Source organism: Arvicanthis niloticus, chromosome 4 (assembly GCF_011762505.2).
Source record: "Arvicanthis niloticus isolate mArvNil1 chromosome 4, mArvNil1.pat.X, whole genome shotgun sequence".
NCBI classification, from domain to species: Eukaryota; Metazoa; Chordata; class Mammalia; order Rodentia; family Muridae; genus Arvicanthis; species Arvicanthis niloticus.
The window spans coordinates 100,533,760-100,551,105 of record NC_047661.1 but is presented as its reverse complement, the minus strand read 5'-3'; the positions used below and the strand labels follow the sequence as shown (position 1 = coordinate 100,551,105).

At 40.1% G+C, this 17,346-nt stretch overlaps 1 protein-coding gene and 1 long non-coding RNA gene across 5 annotated transcripts in view; one reads left to right on the top strand and one right to left on the bottom strand.

Annotated features, from left to right (window-relative positions):
* The first annotated feature begins 1,897 nt into the window (after positions 1 to 1,897).
* Positions 1,898 to 17,346, top strand: part of LOC143442125 (uncharacterized) — a 37,601-nt gene continuing 22,152 nt past the window's right edge. For all 4 annotated transcript variants that reach the window (XR_013110107.1, XR_013110106.1, XR_013110108.1 and 1 more), the window contains exons 1-2: positions 1,898 to 2,077; positions 4,512 to 15,904. This is a non-coding gene — a long non-coding RNA (uncharacterized LOC143442125). The remainder of the gene's footprint in view (positions 2,078 to 4,511; positions 15,905 to 17,346) is intronic.
* Positions 13,366 to 17,127, bottom strand: Fabp2 (fatty acid binding protein 2). Its single transcript, XM_034501179.2, has 4 exons — positions 16,971 to 17,127; positions 15,519 to 15,691; positions 14,044 to 14,151; positions 13,366 to 13,633 (listed from the first exon to the last, which is right to left on the bottom strand). Exons 1-4 carry the CDS (start codon positions 17,035 to 17,037, stop codon positions 13,583 to 13,585), a joined length of 399 nt encoding a protein of 132 aa, XP_034357070.1. The 5' UTR covers positions 17,038 to 17,127; the 3' UTR covers positions 13,366 to 13,582.

Here is a 17,346-nt window from a genome sequence, read left to right as displayed (position 1 = left end):
GATTGAAGTTGAAATGTGACTCTAGAGTTATACAGATTTGTCCTTTTTGCTATTTCTTTTTATTATATATGTGATTTTATGTGTATGTAGACAGCTATGTGCCACAAAATGTGTAAAAGTCAGAAGACAACTTTGAAAGTAGTTTTCAAAGAAAAAATGTTTTGAAACCCCTAGTCAATAGAATAGGGCCAAAGAAGCCCTGCTAACAGATATTTAGTTCCTAAGATTGATAAATGGTGAGCTTGCAGTCAAAGATTATTGTGTACTTGTCCAGCTAGTTCCCACAGGTACTCTTGAACTGAGTTTGAGATACATCCTAGACGCTTTTGCAGAGAGCCTATTTTCCTTGACCCTAGCTGTTACATTGAGACTAAGAATGGCTATAGAGACAGGTGCTGCTAAGAGGACTAGACTTGCTGTTTCTTAAAGAAGTGTGTTGCTCTAAGAGAAGAATGTTAAGGTTAGACCAGAGACAGAAAGATAGAGAGGAACAGCTGAACTGGTTTGAAAGTTGGTTCAATAAGTCCCCTTTGTTGAGAACCCTGTTATCCTTCCTTGCTGGACCTCTTGTGATTTTACTTTTGCTTTTAACCATAGGCCCTTGCATTTTAAATAGATTAGTAACTTTTGTTAGAAAGAGAATAAGTGCTGTTCAACTTTTAGTACTGCGACATCAATATTGGACTTTAGGTCAAAAAAATGATGATTATGATGATACTAAAATCTAAGTTTTTATGATTAAAAACTGTCATTAGAGGAAATGGGGAAATAAAGAATGAAAAATTATAAAAATCATTTTTATAGAATATATACATATATAGATGCCTTTCAAGTTCTTTTAGGGACATGGAAAATTTTCTCTGAAACAAGCCAGGCCAGTTCCAGGAACTGGCTGTAAGGAGTGAAAGTCATTCAGGTGGTAAAAACACAATGACAGGACTGTGGCTTTACAGCTAGTGAGAATAAATAGTTGATAAATGACAAGGTAGGGTAGTGACTTGGTGAAACCACATTTTTGAGAAAATGATTGTACTGGGTAATTTCCATGGCCATTAACCTTTTAGGGTGGGTTTCTTTGGAATGTATCACTATTCTCATGTTATGTATCCTTGGCAACCTCTTACCCCCTCCCCACTCCCCTGGTTTGTGGTTTTGCTCTTTAAAAGACCCCGGTACCCATCACTCAGGGCCAAACCTTGCTTGCTCTTGCGAGAGAGCTTGGGGTTTGACCGCTGGCCTATTTCTCTAATAAACCTCTGCCATTTGCATCCAGGTACAGTGTCTTGCGAGAGTTCTTGGGTGGCCACGATATCCTGAGGCTTGAGTAAGGGTCTCCCTAATTTGGGGGTCTTCATTCTAACTGACCTGTATTCTGATTGGTCCTAAGCTTTATTCTGATTGGAGCTTATGGTTGTGTAATTTCTTAAAGATTAACAAATCTAAGAAAATACAGAAGGTAACATGGTATGTGAGCAGCATAACCCTGCTCTGAGCTAATCTGTTTTTCTGCATCAATAACTGGCAGGCATGGAACAAAATGGCTACAGCTATTGTTAGTTGTTAGAAAAAGTCCGACCGCAGTTCAGAACAGACCACTCCAGACCACGCGGTTCCAAGGGGGAGGAGGTTTATTCAGGGGCTAGGGCAAAGGTGGGGAGAGGAAGGTGGAAGAGATAAGAGAGAAGAGAAGTGGAGGCCGGCCATGACCACGTGGAGAGAGAGGAAGGTGGGGGAGGGGACAGAGAGGCAAGAGGGTAAGAGAGAGAGGAAGAGGAAGAGAGCGAGGAGGAGGCAAGCAGCCCCTTTTATAGTGGATCATGCCTACCTGGCGGTTGCCAGGTAACTGTGGGGAGGAGCATACCTGGCTGTTGCCAGGTAACTGGGGAGGTGGAGTTTAGACAGAATACTAACAGCTATGCTGGGGGAGTAGACTTCAACAGTATACTGTGGACAGATTATCTCTCGTTTGTGGGTTAGAAGTTCCCTGCATTGAATTAGTATTACGTGTTTATAATCCTTAAGAAAAATAAATGAACTGCTGATTCTTCCAGAAGTAGATCATACGTCCACTGGCAAGGTAAGACCACTTTCTTTCTTTTTTTTATTGGATATTTTATTTATTTACCTTTCAGATGTCTTTCCCTCCCTAAGCCCCCCTATCCCATCCCCCCTCCTCCTTTTTGCTTTTATACCATTTTAATTATATGCAAGTATTAAAGTCAGTTCTAGGTTGAGGGTCTAGCAATACTACAGATGCAAATAGTCAAAGAACAAGCAAGACAATAAACACAAACAGTCAAAGAACAAGCAAGCAAGGCAATGAACAAGGTTCTGTTTCTAAGGGCTTATCAGGATGACCAAAATATCTGAGCCTACTTTCCTGTCCTAGCCCAAAGTCATTTTCATATCTGAAAGAAGTAATTTCAGGCAAGAATCTAAATCTTAGACTAGAACAAGGAAGTAAGCTTCAGACATGTAAGACCACTTTCTAATTATTGAAATAGGAATGATAAAACTTGAATTTATTAAAATGGAAGTAGCCTGACATAAGGTGAAAAAATTCTGAAGTGTTTCTAAGTATCCCTGGTACTGAGTTGAGTTTCATACCTGTGGAGATGTTGGTTTTCTTGGTCTATCCAGGAAGGAAGGGCGTTCCTGGGCACTAAGTGAGTGACATCCATGTGGAAATGTTGTTTCTCTGGGGATAGTAATTATTGCACAGAGATGGGTTCATTCAGTTGAAGGACCCTTCATGTCTTCAGCCTTAGCTGTCTTGGTTCTTGGCTACCCCTCATAATAATAATAATTCATAATGTATGTTGAGGAAGGAACGCAATGCCAGTTGGTTAAGAGCTTAATTGAAAAAAACAAGAAAAATAGGAATGGCTTAGCTAGTAAAGGCATTTGCTTTCAAGTTTGATGACCTGCATTCAACCCCCATGACTCCCAAGGCAGAAGGAGAGAACTAATTCCCACATGTCCCTCATTACATGGGCATAATAATAATAACTAAAGAATAGTACTGTTCTGAAAGCAAGGTATGTTGTCATGGATGACTTTTGCATTTCTCCAGCCCCCTCAAACCTTAGGACCTATACATTCAAGGGAAAAATACCTACTATGTGTTGAATTATTTCGCTGCTGCTATAGTCTAACCAGCTGCCTTCCTAATGCACATCTCACCTTATACATGAAAGTATTTTAATTGGGGGCTTACAGCTTCAGAGGGTATAGTCCCTTATAGTGGTGGGGATCGTGGTGCCATACACAGGTGGAACAACAGCTGAGCGCTGCATCCTGATCACAGGGTTGGGAGGAGAGGAAGAGGGAGCGAGGGAAGAAGAGAGGGAGGGAAAGAGGGAGGGAGGGAGAGAGACAGAGAGACAGACAGACAGACAGAGACACAGAGACAGAGAGAGAAAGAGAGAGTCAGACAGACAGACAGACAGACAGACAGACAGACAGACAGAGATCCTGCAAATGCTATTGCCAGCAGGGAAACAAACCACTTGAGAGTAGAAGGAAATTCAGGGCACCACAACTTAGCCCAACTGGTTCAAATTCCTAGAGTCTGACACTAGGTAGTATATAGTTTATTTTATACATACTTAAGTACAGTACACTTTTGTAATAAAGTTTTCTGGTAACAATTATCCAAATACCCTGTGCACAGTAAAAACACATGACTACATGAAAACTCTTTTTGCAAAGTACTTGTGACTTCTACCAAGAAGATGGGTCCTCTAGCTTAAGGGCCTAGGATCTGGTCTGGTCCTTGACTGGACTGAGTAGCATAGAGGTCAGCAGGCTATAAAGTACATGTGACACTTCTCCTAAGGGTGGGTTCTATTGACTGAGAAACAAGGCTAAAGGTCTAGGGAAGGAGAGGCTGGGATAAACCTTCTGGGGGATTTGGTGAGGCCTGGCCCTGCAGACAGCAAAGGTCACTAGGTCATTAACAATAACTGCTCCCAGACTTTTGGGTGGAAAACAGGTATCCATTTCCTCCATCAAGGAGACAGCCCTGTGAGATTAACACTTCTGGTATCTCAAGGACTTATTTGTGAAACCTCAAAGTCCACCCCCAGTGACATGCTTCCTTCAACAAGGTCATATTCCCAAAGAGTACCATTTCCTAGTAACAAGGTATTCAAATATATTAACCTGTGGAGGCCATGCTATTCAAACCACCACAGAACCTATCCCAACAGTAATCCCATTGATTGGTACACTGATTCATCCATATTTTGGCACTTCTTTTCATTATTTTATCATCATTGTTATCTCACATATTGGGGATAGTTTTCTTAGTCTGAGAGTAAGCAGAATAATCATCATACTTAAATTGTATGATTTAAAAACACACTTCTCTGTTGTGTCCTGACTCTGAACAGTGCCCATCCTGTACCCAATTGTTAATGTCACTCCACCCTCCTCATGTGACCTGGCGCCTTTGCTTTAGTCAGCTGCCTTCTCTGCGATGATTCTCACGACTTGTCTCAATCCTACAGGTGTGACCTGAGTCCAGTGCTTCACAGTTTCCCTGGCTGCAGTTTACATGGGTCTCACTATCTCATCTGTATGTATGTAATTTGTCATGTTTCTCCCTGGGAAGAAGGTACCGAAATGAGGTGTTCACATAAATGTTTGTCTTCCCTTTAGCTTTTATTACCTCTTTCTATATTCTAGAACAACCATTTGTGACAGTATATTGATTTGACCATTTTTTTCTCAGATTTCTCTGTGTCCAAGTCAAACTGAAAAATTTTTAATATTTTTGTCTGGCATATTGTTTTGATTTGTGCTAGTTTATTTTTTTTGTTTGTTTGTTTATTGTTGGTTCTACTTTTTCAAACAGAGTCTTGCTGTGTCATCAGGCTGGCCTAGAATTCCCTGCCCTCTTTAGGCAGTAACACAGGGTCAGACTCACATGACAATGTGTGTTAACTCTATGACCCTATAATGGAGAAAGATCATCCACTGAGATTCCTGAAGGACTGTATAAACCCTACCCAACACACAGAAAAATCAGCCACCTACAACAGTCAAAAAAAAAAAAAAAATCCACATCTTTCTGAGAAAACTTCCCTTCCCTTTTGTAAAGAGCCATGACACTGGGAAGCAGGAAATGGCTCTTCAGTGGTTCCTTGAGTCTATTCTGATCTTCTGGAGTGGATTAGAAAAAATACATTTTCACTACCACCACCACCACCATTATTATGTCTTTGCAAAAGAATATTAACTTGTTTCTTTGTTTATCTAATGTGGCTGGGTACACTCCATACCACACGAATGGAGGTAAAAAGGTAGCTTTGTGAAGTCGATTACTTTCTTCCACCTCTATGAGGAATTTAGAGATTGAACTTAGGTTGCCATGGTTGCAAGGCAAACACTTTTCCTGGCTAACCTGTCTCTCCAGCCCTACTCCATGTCTTGCCCAATTCCATATTCACAAGGCACAAAACCTAGATCTCATGTCATGAAGCATGCGCAAGACCTCTTCCAGAACATTTTTGCCTTAACATTCTTGGCAAAAGGGGATACACCCTTGACTGGCCTGTATCCATGTCAGCTCTTTTCCCTGGAGAATGTAGGCTGCCCTTTAGCAGGGAGCTGGCAGTTTAGCATCTTGGAGCCTTTTATAGTTCCTCAGACAACACCTTGAAAATGGAAGACATCTAATATGTATTCAATTTTATTTTGTTATATCCTGTTATGCCTAAAGCAATCCTAGCCAAACATACTTTTTACAAATCTCTTTTAAACATTATAGTATAATAAATAATACCCCAGGATCTGATGCAACTGGTCTGTCGATCTTGGTGGGGATACTTTCTGAGGTTTACTTAAGTACTAGTAATTAATATATACTAATTCAGTCCTCTCTTTACAGGACCTCTTTTGGATAATTCAGAGATTCAAACATAGCATTCAGATTTCTCAGCAAGTGTTTACCACCAATTTACATCCTTGACCCTTAATTATTTCCCTCCTTTAACTTTACTAATACTTTCTGACTACTTACAGTATTGTCAAGCACTGTCGAGAAAGCCATAATGGACAGAGGCACTAGCCACACAGTTAATTAGGAGTGCTGACTGAGCACATCAAAAGCATCCCTACTGGCTTGTGTATTTGGACTCCTGGGCAGAGCAGGCTGTGAGCAAGAAATGTAATTTCTCCCCTCTTTCTCCTTCCACATATACACCATATAGACTTCTACCACAAGAATGCAGTTTTGCCCATATTTAGAGTTCCACACATGATTATATTTCAAAATAAAGAAGGTGTGTTGGTAAATTTTAAAGTTTAGAAAGAGTTACAATTGGGCAAAGCTAAACTGATAGTCACTGATGAGAGAGATACTGAAGTTTACAACCTGAATTCTCTCGAGGTTAATCAGCTGAAGCATCGAGGTTACACAGTAGTCTTGTAAAACCACAAAACATCGGCATGACCTACAGTAAGAAAATGAATGCCAAGATGATAATTGTGTGTGTGAACTACTAACTAGAGCTGCACTTCTCGTAAACATAAGAAATGTCAATATACTTACAGAAGTTATGTCTAGAAAATAGAATCACTAAGGCTTTGATTCTCCGAGCCTATCCATATTCTCAGTGAAAATTCATTGACTAGGAGTTGGGTGCTTTTGGTTTGTTGTTGTTGTTACTATTGCTGTTGTTGTGTTTGTTTTTTTTTTTTTTTTGTTTGCTTGTTTTAGTTAGAAAATAAGCCAAATTATCTAAAACCAAATTAGTTCAGTATTTCTTATATCAGATTTAGTGGCACTGGAGAGAGAACAAATAGGGTTTGTTCCAAGGGTTTTAATGAATCTTAACTGCTTTTCAGATCAAACTGTGTGTGGGTCAGGGATTACTCAAGGGCAGATATGGAAGAGATGGCTGTACAGAAGCCAGCATCAGGCCTCTGCTGGAAAAATGTAGATTCTTGTTTATATCTTAAACTACACCCTGCTTACAGCAGGGAGCAGGGAGAAAGTGGTGTTGTGACTCAATGCCACAGTGAAGGAGCCAACAGAGACATAGGAAAGTTATTTAAGAACACATACTTCTGGCATCCAAACAGTTTGTTATATAAGATACTGCATTTATTATACTGTTTCATTATGTTTAATTAGGGGTGATTACAAATCTGTCTTCATACCTGGCTTTATGCAATACTGAGGAATGAAGCCAGCACCTCCTAAATGTTAGGCCAAGTTTCTAGCAAGTGTGCTGCCACCCTAGCCTTCTCTACTAAACACTTAAAGAAAGACATATGCCAGTTTTTTTCAAGCTCTCTTATAAAAAAAAAAAAAAAAAACAGAAGTGAGGGAACCCTTTCTGTCTCATTCTGTCAGACAAATACTCTCACAAACCTAGATAATAGCACAAGGAAAGCACAGGTGCTTGGACAGCCATGTTTAATAGCAGCTTTGTTCACAACAGTACAGTGTCCACCAATAGATGACCAAACTGTGTAACAATATTAATATACAGTGGGAACCAGCCTTGAAGGATACTCTGTGGCGTTACAGCTTGGATGAACACGAACGATATCATGCCAAGTAATATAAGCCAGTAGCAAAAGAGAAAAACTATGTAATCTCACCTATATAAAGCATCTAAATGAGTCCTTTACAAATAGTAAATAGTAAAGCTTGACAGGGGAATCTTGTGTATTGGGTTTAGAATCACAGATGTACAAGATGAAAATGTACTGGAGATTTGTTTCCTCAGCGTGTGGGTATATTAGATACTAACTACTAAACTACATTTGAAAACAGTATTGTGTACATTTGAAAACATATGTATTGTTCTTCTGCCACATTGATAGAGGCATTAGCCAGTCTTAGAAATTATCTATTATTATTTGTCTGTGTGTGTGTGTGTGTGTGTGTGTGTGTGTACATGCAGACACACTATGTGCTCACATATCAAGGTGCATGTGTATAGATCAACTTTTAGGAAGTGGTTTTCATCTCTTCATGAGTTCCAGAGACTGAATTTAGGCTGTGAGATTTTGCAATGCTTCGACCATCCTTCCCTATTCTTTTAAGAAGTCTTGAGTGCTTTAGTAACTGGGACTCTCAGGAGTCCATTCACTCTAGTATGTGTGACATAATGGGATTCCTTAAGAGCTCAAAAGGTGAAGTTGGAGGCTGCTTCAGTATTTACTGTCAGCCCTCCCAAATCTGTCTTGATTCTTCTTTCTGCCTTTCCTATCTTTAGCCCTTCATCTCCTCTCAGGCACTATTTAACTTGTGATGGCAGGCTCCAGCGCAGTCCTGCCTAGAAGACTGAGTCCTAGTTAGGTTTCTACTGCTGTGATAAAGACCATGACCAAAAGCAACTTGGACAAGGAAGAATTTATTTGGCTTAGGATTCCTGAGTCACACAGTCCATCGAGGGAAACCAAAACAGGAACTGAGAGACAGGAACTGAAGGAGAAGCTGCTTAGTGTTGCTCCTCTTGGCTTGTTCAGAGTGCTTTGTTGTATCATCAGGACCACCTGCTTGGGTGGTGCTACAGTGAGCTGACCTCCGCACCCCAACATAGATCAATCATCGGTCAAGAAGCTGCTTCCATTGACATGCACAGGGCTTGTGCGTGTTGTCATAGCCATGACAAGCTCCTATGTGCAACCACCCAGGTGTATCTGGAGAAGATGGTTCCCTCATATTCATTCACTGGCCTCTGGTGCTCACAGTTTCCCACACCCTCTTCAGCAAAGCAATAATCCATGGGCCTTGGGAGGAGAAGGTGGAGCACAGAGGATTCATTTGGGGCTGAGCATCCGGCAGGCCCTTGTTCTCCGCACCTTGGTCAGCTTGCCCATCACTCTTACTGTGGGCTTTTCCAGTGAGAGTTGAGAGATGCATCAATCTGTGTCTCCTTGCTATGTGGGTAGTAGAGCTGTTTGGTTTTGAGACAAGGTTAGAGAAGTAAAATGGCAGAGAGCACATGACATTGGAACAATAACCTAAAAGTAAGGGAATGTGCCATTCTCAATATGCAGTGAGAGATTGATGTCATAAGAGCCCAGGGTTTGGAGTCATTGGCTCATGACTGTTTTGAAATTATGCTCAAATTATACTGGGCAAGGCTCTAGGCTCTATAAATTATTAACAGGTCAATTAATACTGCCTGTGCAAGATGAGCGTTGTGGGGGTAGTTCTGTGAAACAAACAAGTCTCTTCATGTCTTTTCTTTAAAAAAAAAAAAAAACAAAAAAAAAAAAAAAAAAAAAAAACTTTTATGTCATGGGTCAGAACAAATCCCAGCATGGAGAGGACACAAAGTCCCATCTCTAGCTGAGGAGCTATTAGCATCTGATAGCTGCTGGAAGAGGGTAATTTGGTTTTCTTTAAGAATATTACCACTGGGAGGTCAACCATACTCTCGTGGAAGGCCACACATCCAAGATACCGAAAGCACAAATTGGACTCTATGTTTTCTTTCTTGCTTTTGTTTTATTTTGTTTTGTTTTTTTCTAGACTGGGTTTCCCTGTGTAGCCCTTGTCACTCTGGAACTTGCTTTGTAGAACAGGCTGCCCTTGAACTCAGAGAGAGAGAGAGCTGTCTGCCTCTGCCTTTGCCTCTGCCTCCCACGTGCTGGGATTAAAAGTATACGCCACCATTGCCCGGCTTATTTTTGTTTTTAAGAGGACACAGAGTTGGATATCTGTGGAAGAGGGGTTGGGTCTGGAAGAAGATGTGTAGGGTTGAATATGGCCAAAAGTAATTGTAAAAAAATTTCAAAGACCTAATAAAGGAAAAAAGATTTTCAGGCCACAGTTGGGGGAAAAAAAAAACCCAAAGAAGTGAAAAAATTCCAGGCACAATAGAACTGATATATGTATGAATTTACAGATTATGGCAGCATGATAAGACTTCCATAAGTTCAAGTCAGAGGGGTGGCAGCACTGAACAGAGGACTGGCTGTGGGGTCCCACCCGTAAACTAGAGGAAAATTTATACTCACGGGTAAAGGGAAAATCTGTTTTTTTTCTGATGGAGTTTTACTGGTTACATTCATCGCACACCAAGGCAGGCTTCATGTCTAGGAGTAGTTGGCCAACATAAAATAAACTTCATGGGTGTATGTGGTGTGTGTGTGTGTGTGTGTGTGTGTTTACTTTTTGTTTTGTTGCACCTTTAAAAAATATTTTTACTGATCTTTTGCTTGTTCTGATTTTTGGTTTTGTGATTGGAAGAGTTTAGTAGGGTTTTTAAAAATTTTTTTTTGTTTGAAAGAAAAAGTTAGGTATGTAGGTAAGGAGGATCTGGGAAGAGTTGAAAGAGGACAAAAAACATGATCAGACTATATTGTATAAAAAACTTAACTGGAAAAAAAGGTGAAAAGCTGTGTTCTGGAGTGTACAAGGACAACACTTATTTGGATTGGAGTGTGGAACTGTGCTCACTCAATTCTTTCTGCTCAAATAATTTGTTAAAGAGATGTGTTACATTTATTCTCTTCATCTTTAAAAAAAAAAAAAAAAACTATTGTTACTTTATCTAAAAGTGAAGCAAAGGGCTGAGGTCAATCATGTGCTCCTTTATCTAAATGATGCTTTCTCTAAGTTCAGGAAGAGGGCTGTTCTTTAACCCTCAGGGACTTCGCAAGTGGGGTGAGTGTGTGTGTGTGTGTGTGTGTGTGTGTGTGTGTCTGTGTGTGGTGTATGTGTGTGTCTCTTTGTGTGTGTGTCTGTGTGTGTGGTGTGTGTGGTGTCTGTGTGTCTTTGTGTGTGTCTGTGTGTGTGTGTCTGTGTGTGGTGTATGTGTGTGTCTCTTTGTGTGTGTGTCTGTGTGTGTGGTGTGTGTGGTGTCTGTGTGTCTTTGTGTGTGTCTGTGTGTGTGTGTCTGTGTGTGGTGTATGTGTGTGTCTCTTTGTGTGTGTGTGTGTGTCTGTGTGTGTGGTGTATGTGTGTGTCTGTGTGTGTGTGTGTCTGTGTGTGGTGTATGTGTGTGTCTCTTTGTGTGTGTGTGTGTCTGTGTGTGTGGTGTATGTGTGTGTCTCTTTGTGTGTGTGTGTGTCTGTGTGTGTGGTGTATGTGTGTGTCTCTGTGTATGGTGTCTGTGTGTGTCTTTGTGTGTGTGTGTCTGTGTGTGTGTGTGTGTGTGTCTGTGTATGGTGTCTGTGTGTGTCTTTGTGTGTGTGTGTGTCTCTGTGTGTGGTGTCTGTGTGTGTCTTTTTGTGTGTGTGTGTGTGTGTGTGTCTGTGTGTGTGTGTGTTTGTATAGATTGTTTGGAAACAAAACTTGATGATGTGGCCTTGAAATTGGACTGACTGACACTTGGGAAGAACTTGGACCTTTCTGTTCCTATTTCTAATCATCCACCTTCTCACAGTCCTACCTACCAATTACCAAATTGAAACGTAAGTTCTTTCGTTAATTCTTGACAACCTGGATTATATACTGGGGGACTTCTGTAACCGTGCATTCTAATGGAATCCTCAGTGGGGACGGGTGAACTGAGACACCCTCTGCAACAGTTCCTTATCCTGACTGCTGACTGGCTCCATGCCTCCTGATCGTACTCAGCTGCCATTGTCTGTTCACTCTTCCGCCCCACTCAATTCTCCAATGAAATCAATTGCACCAGTATTTTGAATGTTGGCCTCTGGGCTCAGGCAAAGCAGAGGTACACAACCCTGTGTGTTAGCAAACATGGTGTCACTAGATGATGATGCTACTTCAGGTGTTCTGATTCAGAACTAGGGTAACCATAAGTAAAGTGTTACTGCTGTTTCTGTTTAGTGAATGAAAACAGTTCTACAGAACTGCTCCTGCAGAAAGAAAAATGAGCCTTTGTGTTAGTTTTGCTTGTACAGAACCTGGAGCCATGTACACATTCAGTATCGTTTTAAACTTTAGAACATGGTATAGATGTCTTTGCAGCAGACACTGGAACACAAATGGAAAGAGTCCGTGTCTTTGCCCAGTAGAGGGCACTCCTATACCGTAACCAAAGCAAGTATCAATCAACCTAAGGTAAAGACCCGTCTCAGACTGGAAGCATCCATCCGGCCTCCCACTCCTCACAGAACACCTCTCGCCCCCACTCTGTATCAGGCAACTACCTTACCTACATATTTAGGTTTGAAGTGCCCATGAATGTCTTGCTGGCATTGTCTAGATATTCTCTTGAAAATACGTTTTTTTGTACTTATGAACAATCAGCTCATAGGGATGGGAGGGCCTGTATTATAAATACACAGGGAGCTGACTACATCGCTCAGTGGGTAGATGCATGCTGAACAAACATGGAGTCCTGAGTTTTGATCCCTAGCACCCACATAAAACCTAAACATGATGGTGCACCTCTGTAACCCCAATACTGAGAGGGCAGTAGATATAGTAGCAAGGGTCCCCAGAGTTTTCTGGCCTGCCAATCACTGATTGATGAGCTCCAGGTTCAGCTAGAGAACCTGTCCCCTCAAATATGGTGAAGAACAATAGAAAAGATATCTAATATCAACCTGGGGCCTCCATACATACCCAGGAACACATGTGTACAAGTACTCCCACATTACATCATAAACATGTACACGTACACACACAGGCACACACACACACACACACACACACACAATGAAAGGAAGGAAGACAAAGAAAGTACAATGGCTCTATGTAATTGAGAATCTTAAAAAAGTAACAAGGCATTTAAACAAACATAGGGCCTTTCTGAGCCAAAACATGATGTGGGCCCATGAAATTAGCCAAATTTAGCAAGATAAGTGATAGCTCCCCCTCCCCTTCCACGCTCTCTGTCATCCCCACACTCTCTCCCCCATAGCATATTCCTAAATGGCTACTGCAGAGTTACTGTTATTCAGACACCATATTACATATATATTACACCATATTCATATATATTATGAAAGGAGCTTAGAAATCCAGCCTAATTACTTCATTTTAAAGATGTCTGAACTACATTCCAAAGAGATGAAGTGAAGTTCACACAAGTTATACTTAAGCCTGGACCAGACTGAAGAGGTCTCATCTGCCAGGGTGAGGCTCACTCACGCAGGCCCATGCAGAAAGAGAGAATTTAAGAGTTTTCCCATCTACTCAGAGGAAAGTTTTCAATCTACATTTTGGTCCACTTTCTCTACAAGAAAAGACACACTATTCTATAATATGCATTGAGGGCCATCTATATACAAGGGACCACTCAAGATGTTTTATATGGGGTGTATCAATTTTAAAATATTCAGGGAAAACATCACAACTAAGCAGACAGGCGTGTACGCATGAGTGTGCGTGCGCGCACACACACACTATTTAAAAAATAGTCATCAATGCATGTGCCACACATTGTTTTTTTTTTTAAAGAAATACTACATACAAAGCAATGTGAGAAAAGTATTTATTTTCTTTTAAAAGACAAGTAAATGTATATCTTAAGGATCATAAAACAAACGAAGTCCTAATTAGCTTTTACTTCTTTGGCTTTGACAAGGCTGGAAACCAGTGCTCATGATGTGATGAATGGACTTGGCATTAACATGGCAGAGAAAGACATCAGACATCGGTTTAGCTTTTCAGCGTTGCTGCAGACGAGAAGCTGGCTTATTCCTTCTTAAAGATCCGCTTGGCCTCAACTCCTTCATATGTGTAGGTCTGAAAGGTGTTGACAGATATAAAAGGATGTACCATTAAGATAAAATCTCAAAGTAAGAAAGATAGTAATGTTAGAGTCTGTCCTATCATTTTCTTATACCCGACAGCAGCATTTTATAAAGGTATAGGATAGAGCCATTAAAATTACATTTGTGGTTATAGGCATTTATGGTTTTTTTTTGTTAAAATTGGAATATATATATATATATATATACACATATATATATGTATATATATGTAAGCTCTTTAATAAATAATGTCATATATGTCTTGTAATATATACATTTACATACACATATGCACATATACATATATGTACATACATATGCATATATATGAAAAGATCAAAATTCTTACTCATAATCACTTTTGTCTTTGGAATGTACTTACTAATGTTTCTTCCAACTTACCTGGATTAGTTCATTACCAGAAACCTCTCGGACAGCAGTCAGCTCCTTTCCATTGTCTACACGTGTGAATTTTCCAATAAGTTTATTTCCCTCAATATTCCAGGTCCCCTGTGTCACAATAATAAAGCAGCATTTATTATCGTCTTCGATGTGTCTAGCATGATTTCCGGTTTGACAGACTGATATTCACTCACAATGACCCTATGGATGGTGTGAAGTAATATGTTACCTCCATTTACATCTCTGGAGACTGAAATGACAGAGCAATTCCCCAAAGGTCAGAAAGAGCACTGGAAGTGAGTATGGGACTCGCAGCTATGTTGGCAACCGTTGAGAATAATTGCTATATGCTGATGAGTAGTGATTATCATTAGTGATAAAGTATTCAACAGTTACACTATCGGGCAGGGCAGGGCTGAAGGGATTGTTCAACTCGTAGGAGAACTTGCTACACAAGCATGAGGGCCTGAACTCAAACCCAGAATCCAACGTAAAAAGATGCAATCACATAGGCCTGACACCAGTGCTGTAGAGGGCAGGATAGGATCACTGGGGCTTTTTGGCCACCAGCCTACCCCCTTGAGATACCCTGTCTCAATAAGATGTGGAGCAGGGCACCTGATGTCCTCCCCTCTGGCTTTTCTCTGTGCACCTAACACACACACACACACACACACACACACACACACACACACACACAACATTGCAAATATATTTGACTAGAAAAACTCCAAAGCTAAAAAGCGTTATGAAAAATTACTTGAAAAACTGATTCCCTAATTTTTTTTTTATCTTACACATTGAAAGGGATATTCTTAATGACTTATGATGCATTAGACTTTAACACTTGGCTTGTTCATTCATTAATTGTTTAATAAATGGTTTTCCAGATGAGATCTCATGTAGCCCAAGCTAGTCTCAGACTTAGGCTGTTTCTGAGGATGAGCTTGACTTTATGAACTCCCGTTCCCAAGTCCTGAGATTACAGGCCTTGTGACCATGGCCAGTTTTTATACAGCACTGGAAACTCAACCCAGGGTTTTGTACTTGCTGCAGTCTCCAGATTCAGCTACATTCCTCGACTTTATTGTTCAAGAACATTTATAAAGCAGTTACTAAGTTTGAATATCATAGACACTGAAAGCTTGTGGTCCACCTGCATGTAGAGTTGAAAATACGGAACTTTACATTTCCTTGAGACTCTACACCCAGTCAATCTGAGCGGATTAGTCTAAGTCTTAGTATTCAATATAGCCTTTCCCCAGTTGTGTATCATAATGAAATATTATATTTAAACATTTTGCCAATGTGCGTAATATAAGATATGAACAGACTTCATTGTCCTCTTCAGTAAATGGAGAAGGCTTGCATTAGCTGCACCATTCCATGAGATAAACCACTTTGTATTGCTTTAAAAAAAAAAAGAAAAGAAAAGAAAGAAAATCAAGGATGCATTGCTTATAAAAATGCCTTACAGTGAGTTCTGTTCCATCTGCTAGACTATAGGAAAAGTTGACACCGAGTTCAAACACAACATCAATGGTTCGGAAGTTGCTTGATTCTTTGACTGTGAATTTATTTCCTTCTTGTGTGATTGTCAGTTTCAAGTTGTCATGAGCACCAAGCTTCCTCTTCACCATGTTAATGCCTGCAAAGGAGAGAGGTTGGAGGGGGTGTGAAGTCAGAATGTCACCAAAAGGGTTTCTCTTCCCAAGTTCTGTTTTGGTTTGCTCATCGTTGTTCTGTAGGTGAGGAAGAAAGAGCAAACAGTGTCGTGGATGCACAGCAACACCGAAATGCGTCTAGAGAAAAATGGGGAGGCTCTGGCAGATCCAGAGGAGGTTCAAGCTGCTTTTCCAAAGTAAGAAAATGTAAACGAAGCTGCAAACTGTAGCTCCTTAGGCCTGGATAATATTAACAAGATTAACAAATTTTTTGCTTCAATGATCAGCCAGATTTCAGCAATGTCAAATGAAGTATTAAAAGGTATAGTCATATATTAAAGAAACACAAACTCATGACTGGGTATTAATTTCCAACACTACTTTGCTTTCAAAATTGCATTTATATATTTATTTTGTTGTTGTTGTTTGAAACAGGGTCATGGTATATAACCCAGGCAGGCCCCAAACTTGCTGCCTAGCACAGGCTAGCCTATAACTCACAATCCTCTCTTTTCACTCTCAAGACTGTTAAGATCTCTGGCGCACATCACTGTGGTTTGCTCGTCTCATAATTACATTGACTCTTGGTTGCATTCCTCATTGGCCTATGCCAGAAAAATTATTATGACATTTTATGATTCATTATATTATTTCATTATAATATGAAATTTTATAAACTTCAATGCAGGATCCCTAAAGTAAAAGTAAAAGAGATTCAGGCTTTATTTTGAGAAATGAAACATATTTTTGCCCAGTTTGTAGTGTAAGCTGCCAGAATATTAGTAGACATTTATAGTATAGTTAAATTACACCTCCGTGAAGAATACATAGCTTTTTATGGTTATTCCTAAAGTTAGTAAGTCAGAGAATTACATATAATTTGTTCAAGCTGTTTTGATAAAATTCTTTTCTGACTTTATTAAAAGATCCTTGCTTTTTTTTATCCCCTATAATCCAGTATTTTTTAAGCTCTAGAAATAAGCATAACTCACTATACTATTCTTTTTTAAATGAACACAAACATGTCAGTTTTCAATTACACATGTGCAAGGCAAGGGATGAGAGGAAACCACAGGTGGCTCTTTCTTTGGTGAAAAAAGAGCAGGACTTGCCCTAGGGAGACAAGATGCTTTTCCTGAGGCAGGAAGTGCAAATTTGGATTTCCTGGTTCTGAGCAATCACACCTCGGGCCTTACCACATCCCAAGTCATTCAGTAACCACACAGGCAGGAGAAAGCACACAGAAAGGAAGCCAGTCCTTACCCATTTTCTCCATGAACTTTTCATAGTTCTCATTGCGGTCCACTTTCCAGGTGCCATCAAATGCCATGATCTCAGCTGTGTGTGTCTCTAGGATAGCAGACGTTCAGTCCTGTGCTCTAGAGAGAATTTATTCTATTTCTTATCTTCAAACCAATTCATACTGTGATGTGGAAGTTCAAAGTTCAAGAGATAACGTAACTGTTTTACATGCCAGGCCCCTTTAGTTTCTCTTCCCATGCTTTCTTTGAATCTACTCTGGAGATTCAACTGAATTAAATTTGATAGGTATACCTACTCTTGTCTTCAACTACAGCATGTAGGCGTTTTATTTTAAAAATTAGGGTCAGGTGTTATGGCTGACACCTTTAATCCCAGC

Excerpts from the sequence above, each read along its gene's own strand:
- Fabp2 (XM_034501179.2), bottom strand. The coding sequence starts at position 17,037 with ATGGCATTTGATGGCACCTGGAAAGTGGACCGCAATGAGAACTATGAA. Across the intron at positions 14,152-15,518 it reads CAGATGGAACAGAACTCACT|GGGACCTGGAATATTGAGGG; the intron begins GTAAGGCATTTT and ends ATTGTGACACAG. Across the intron at positions 13,634-14,043 it reads CTGGTAATGAACTAATCCAG|ACCTACACATATGAAGGAGT; the intron begins GTAAGTTGGAAG and ends AACACCTTTCAG.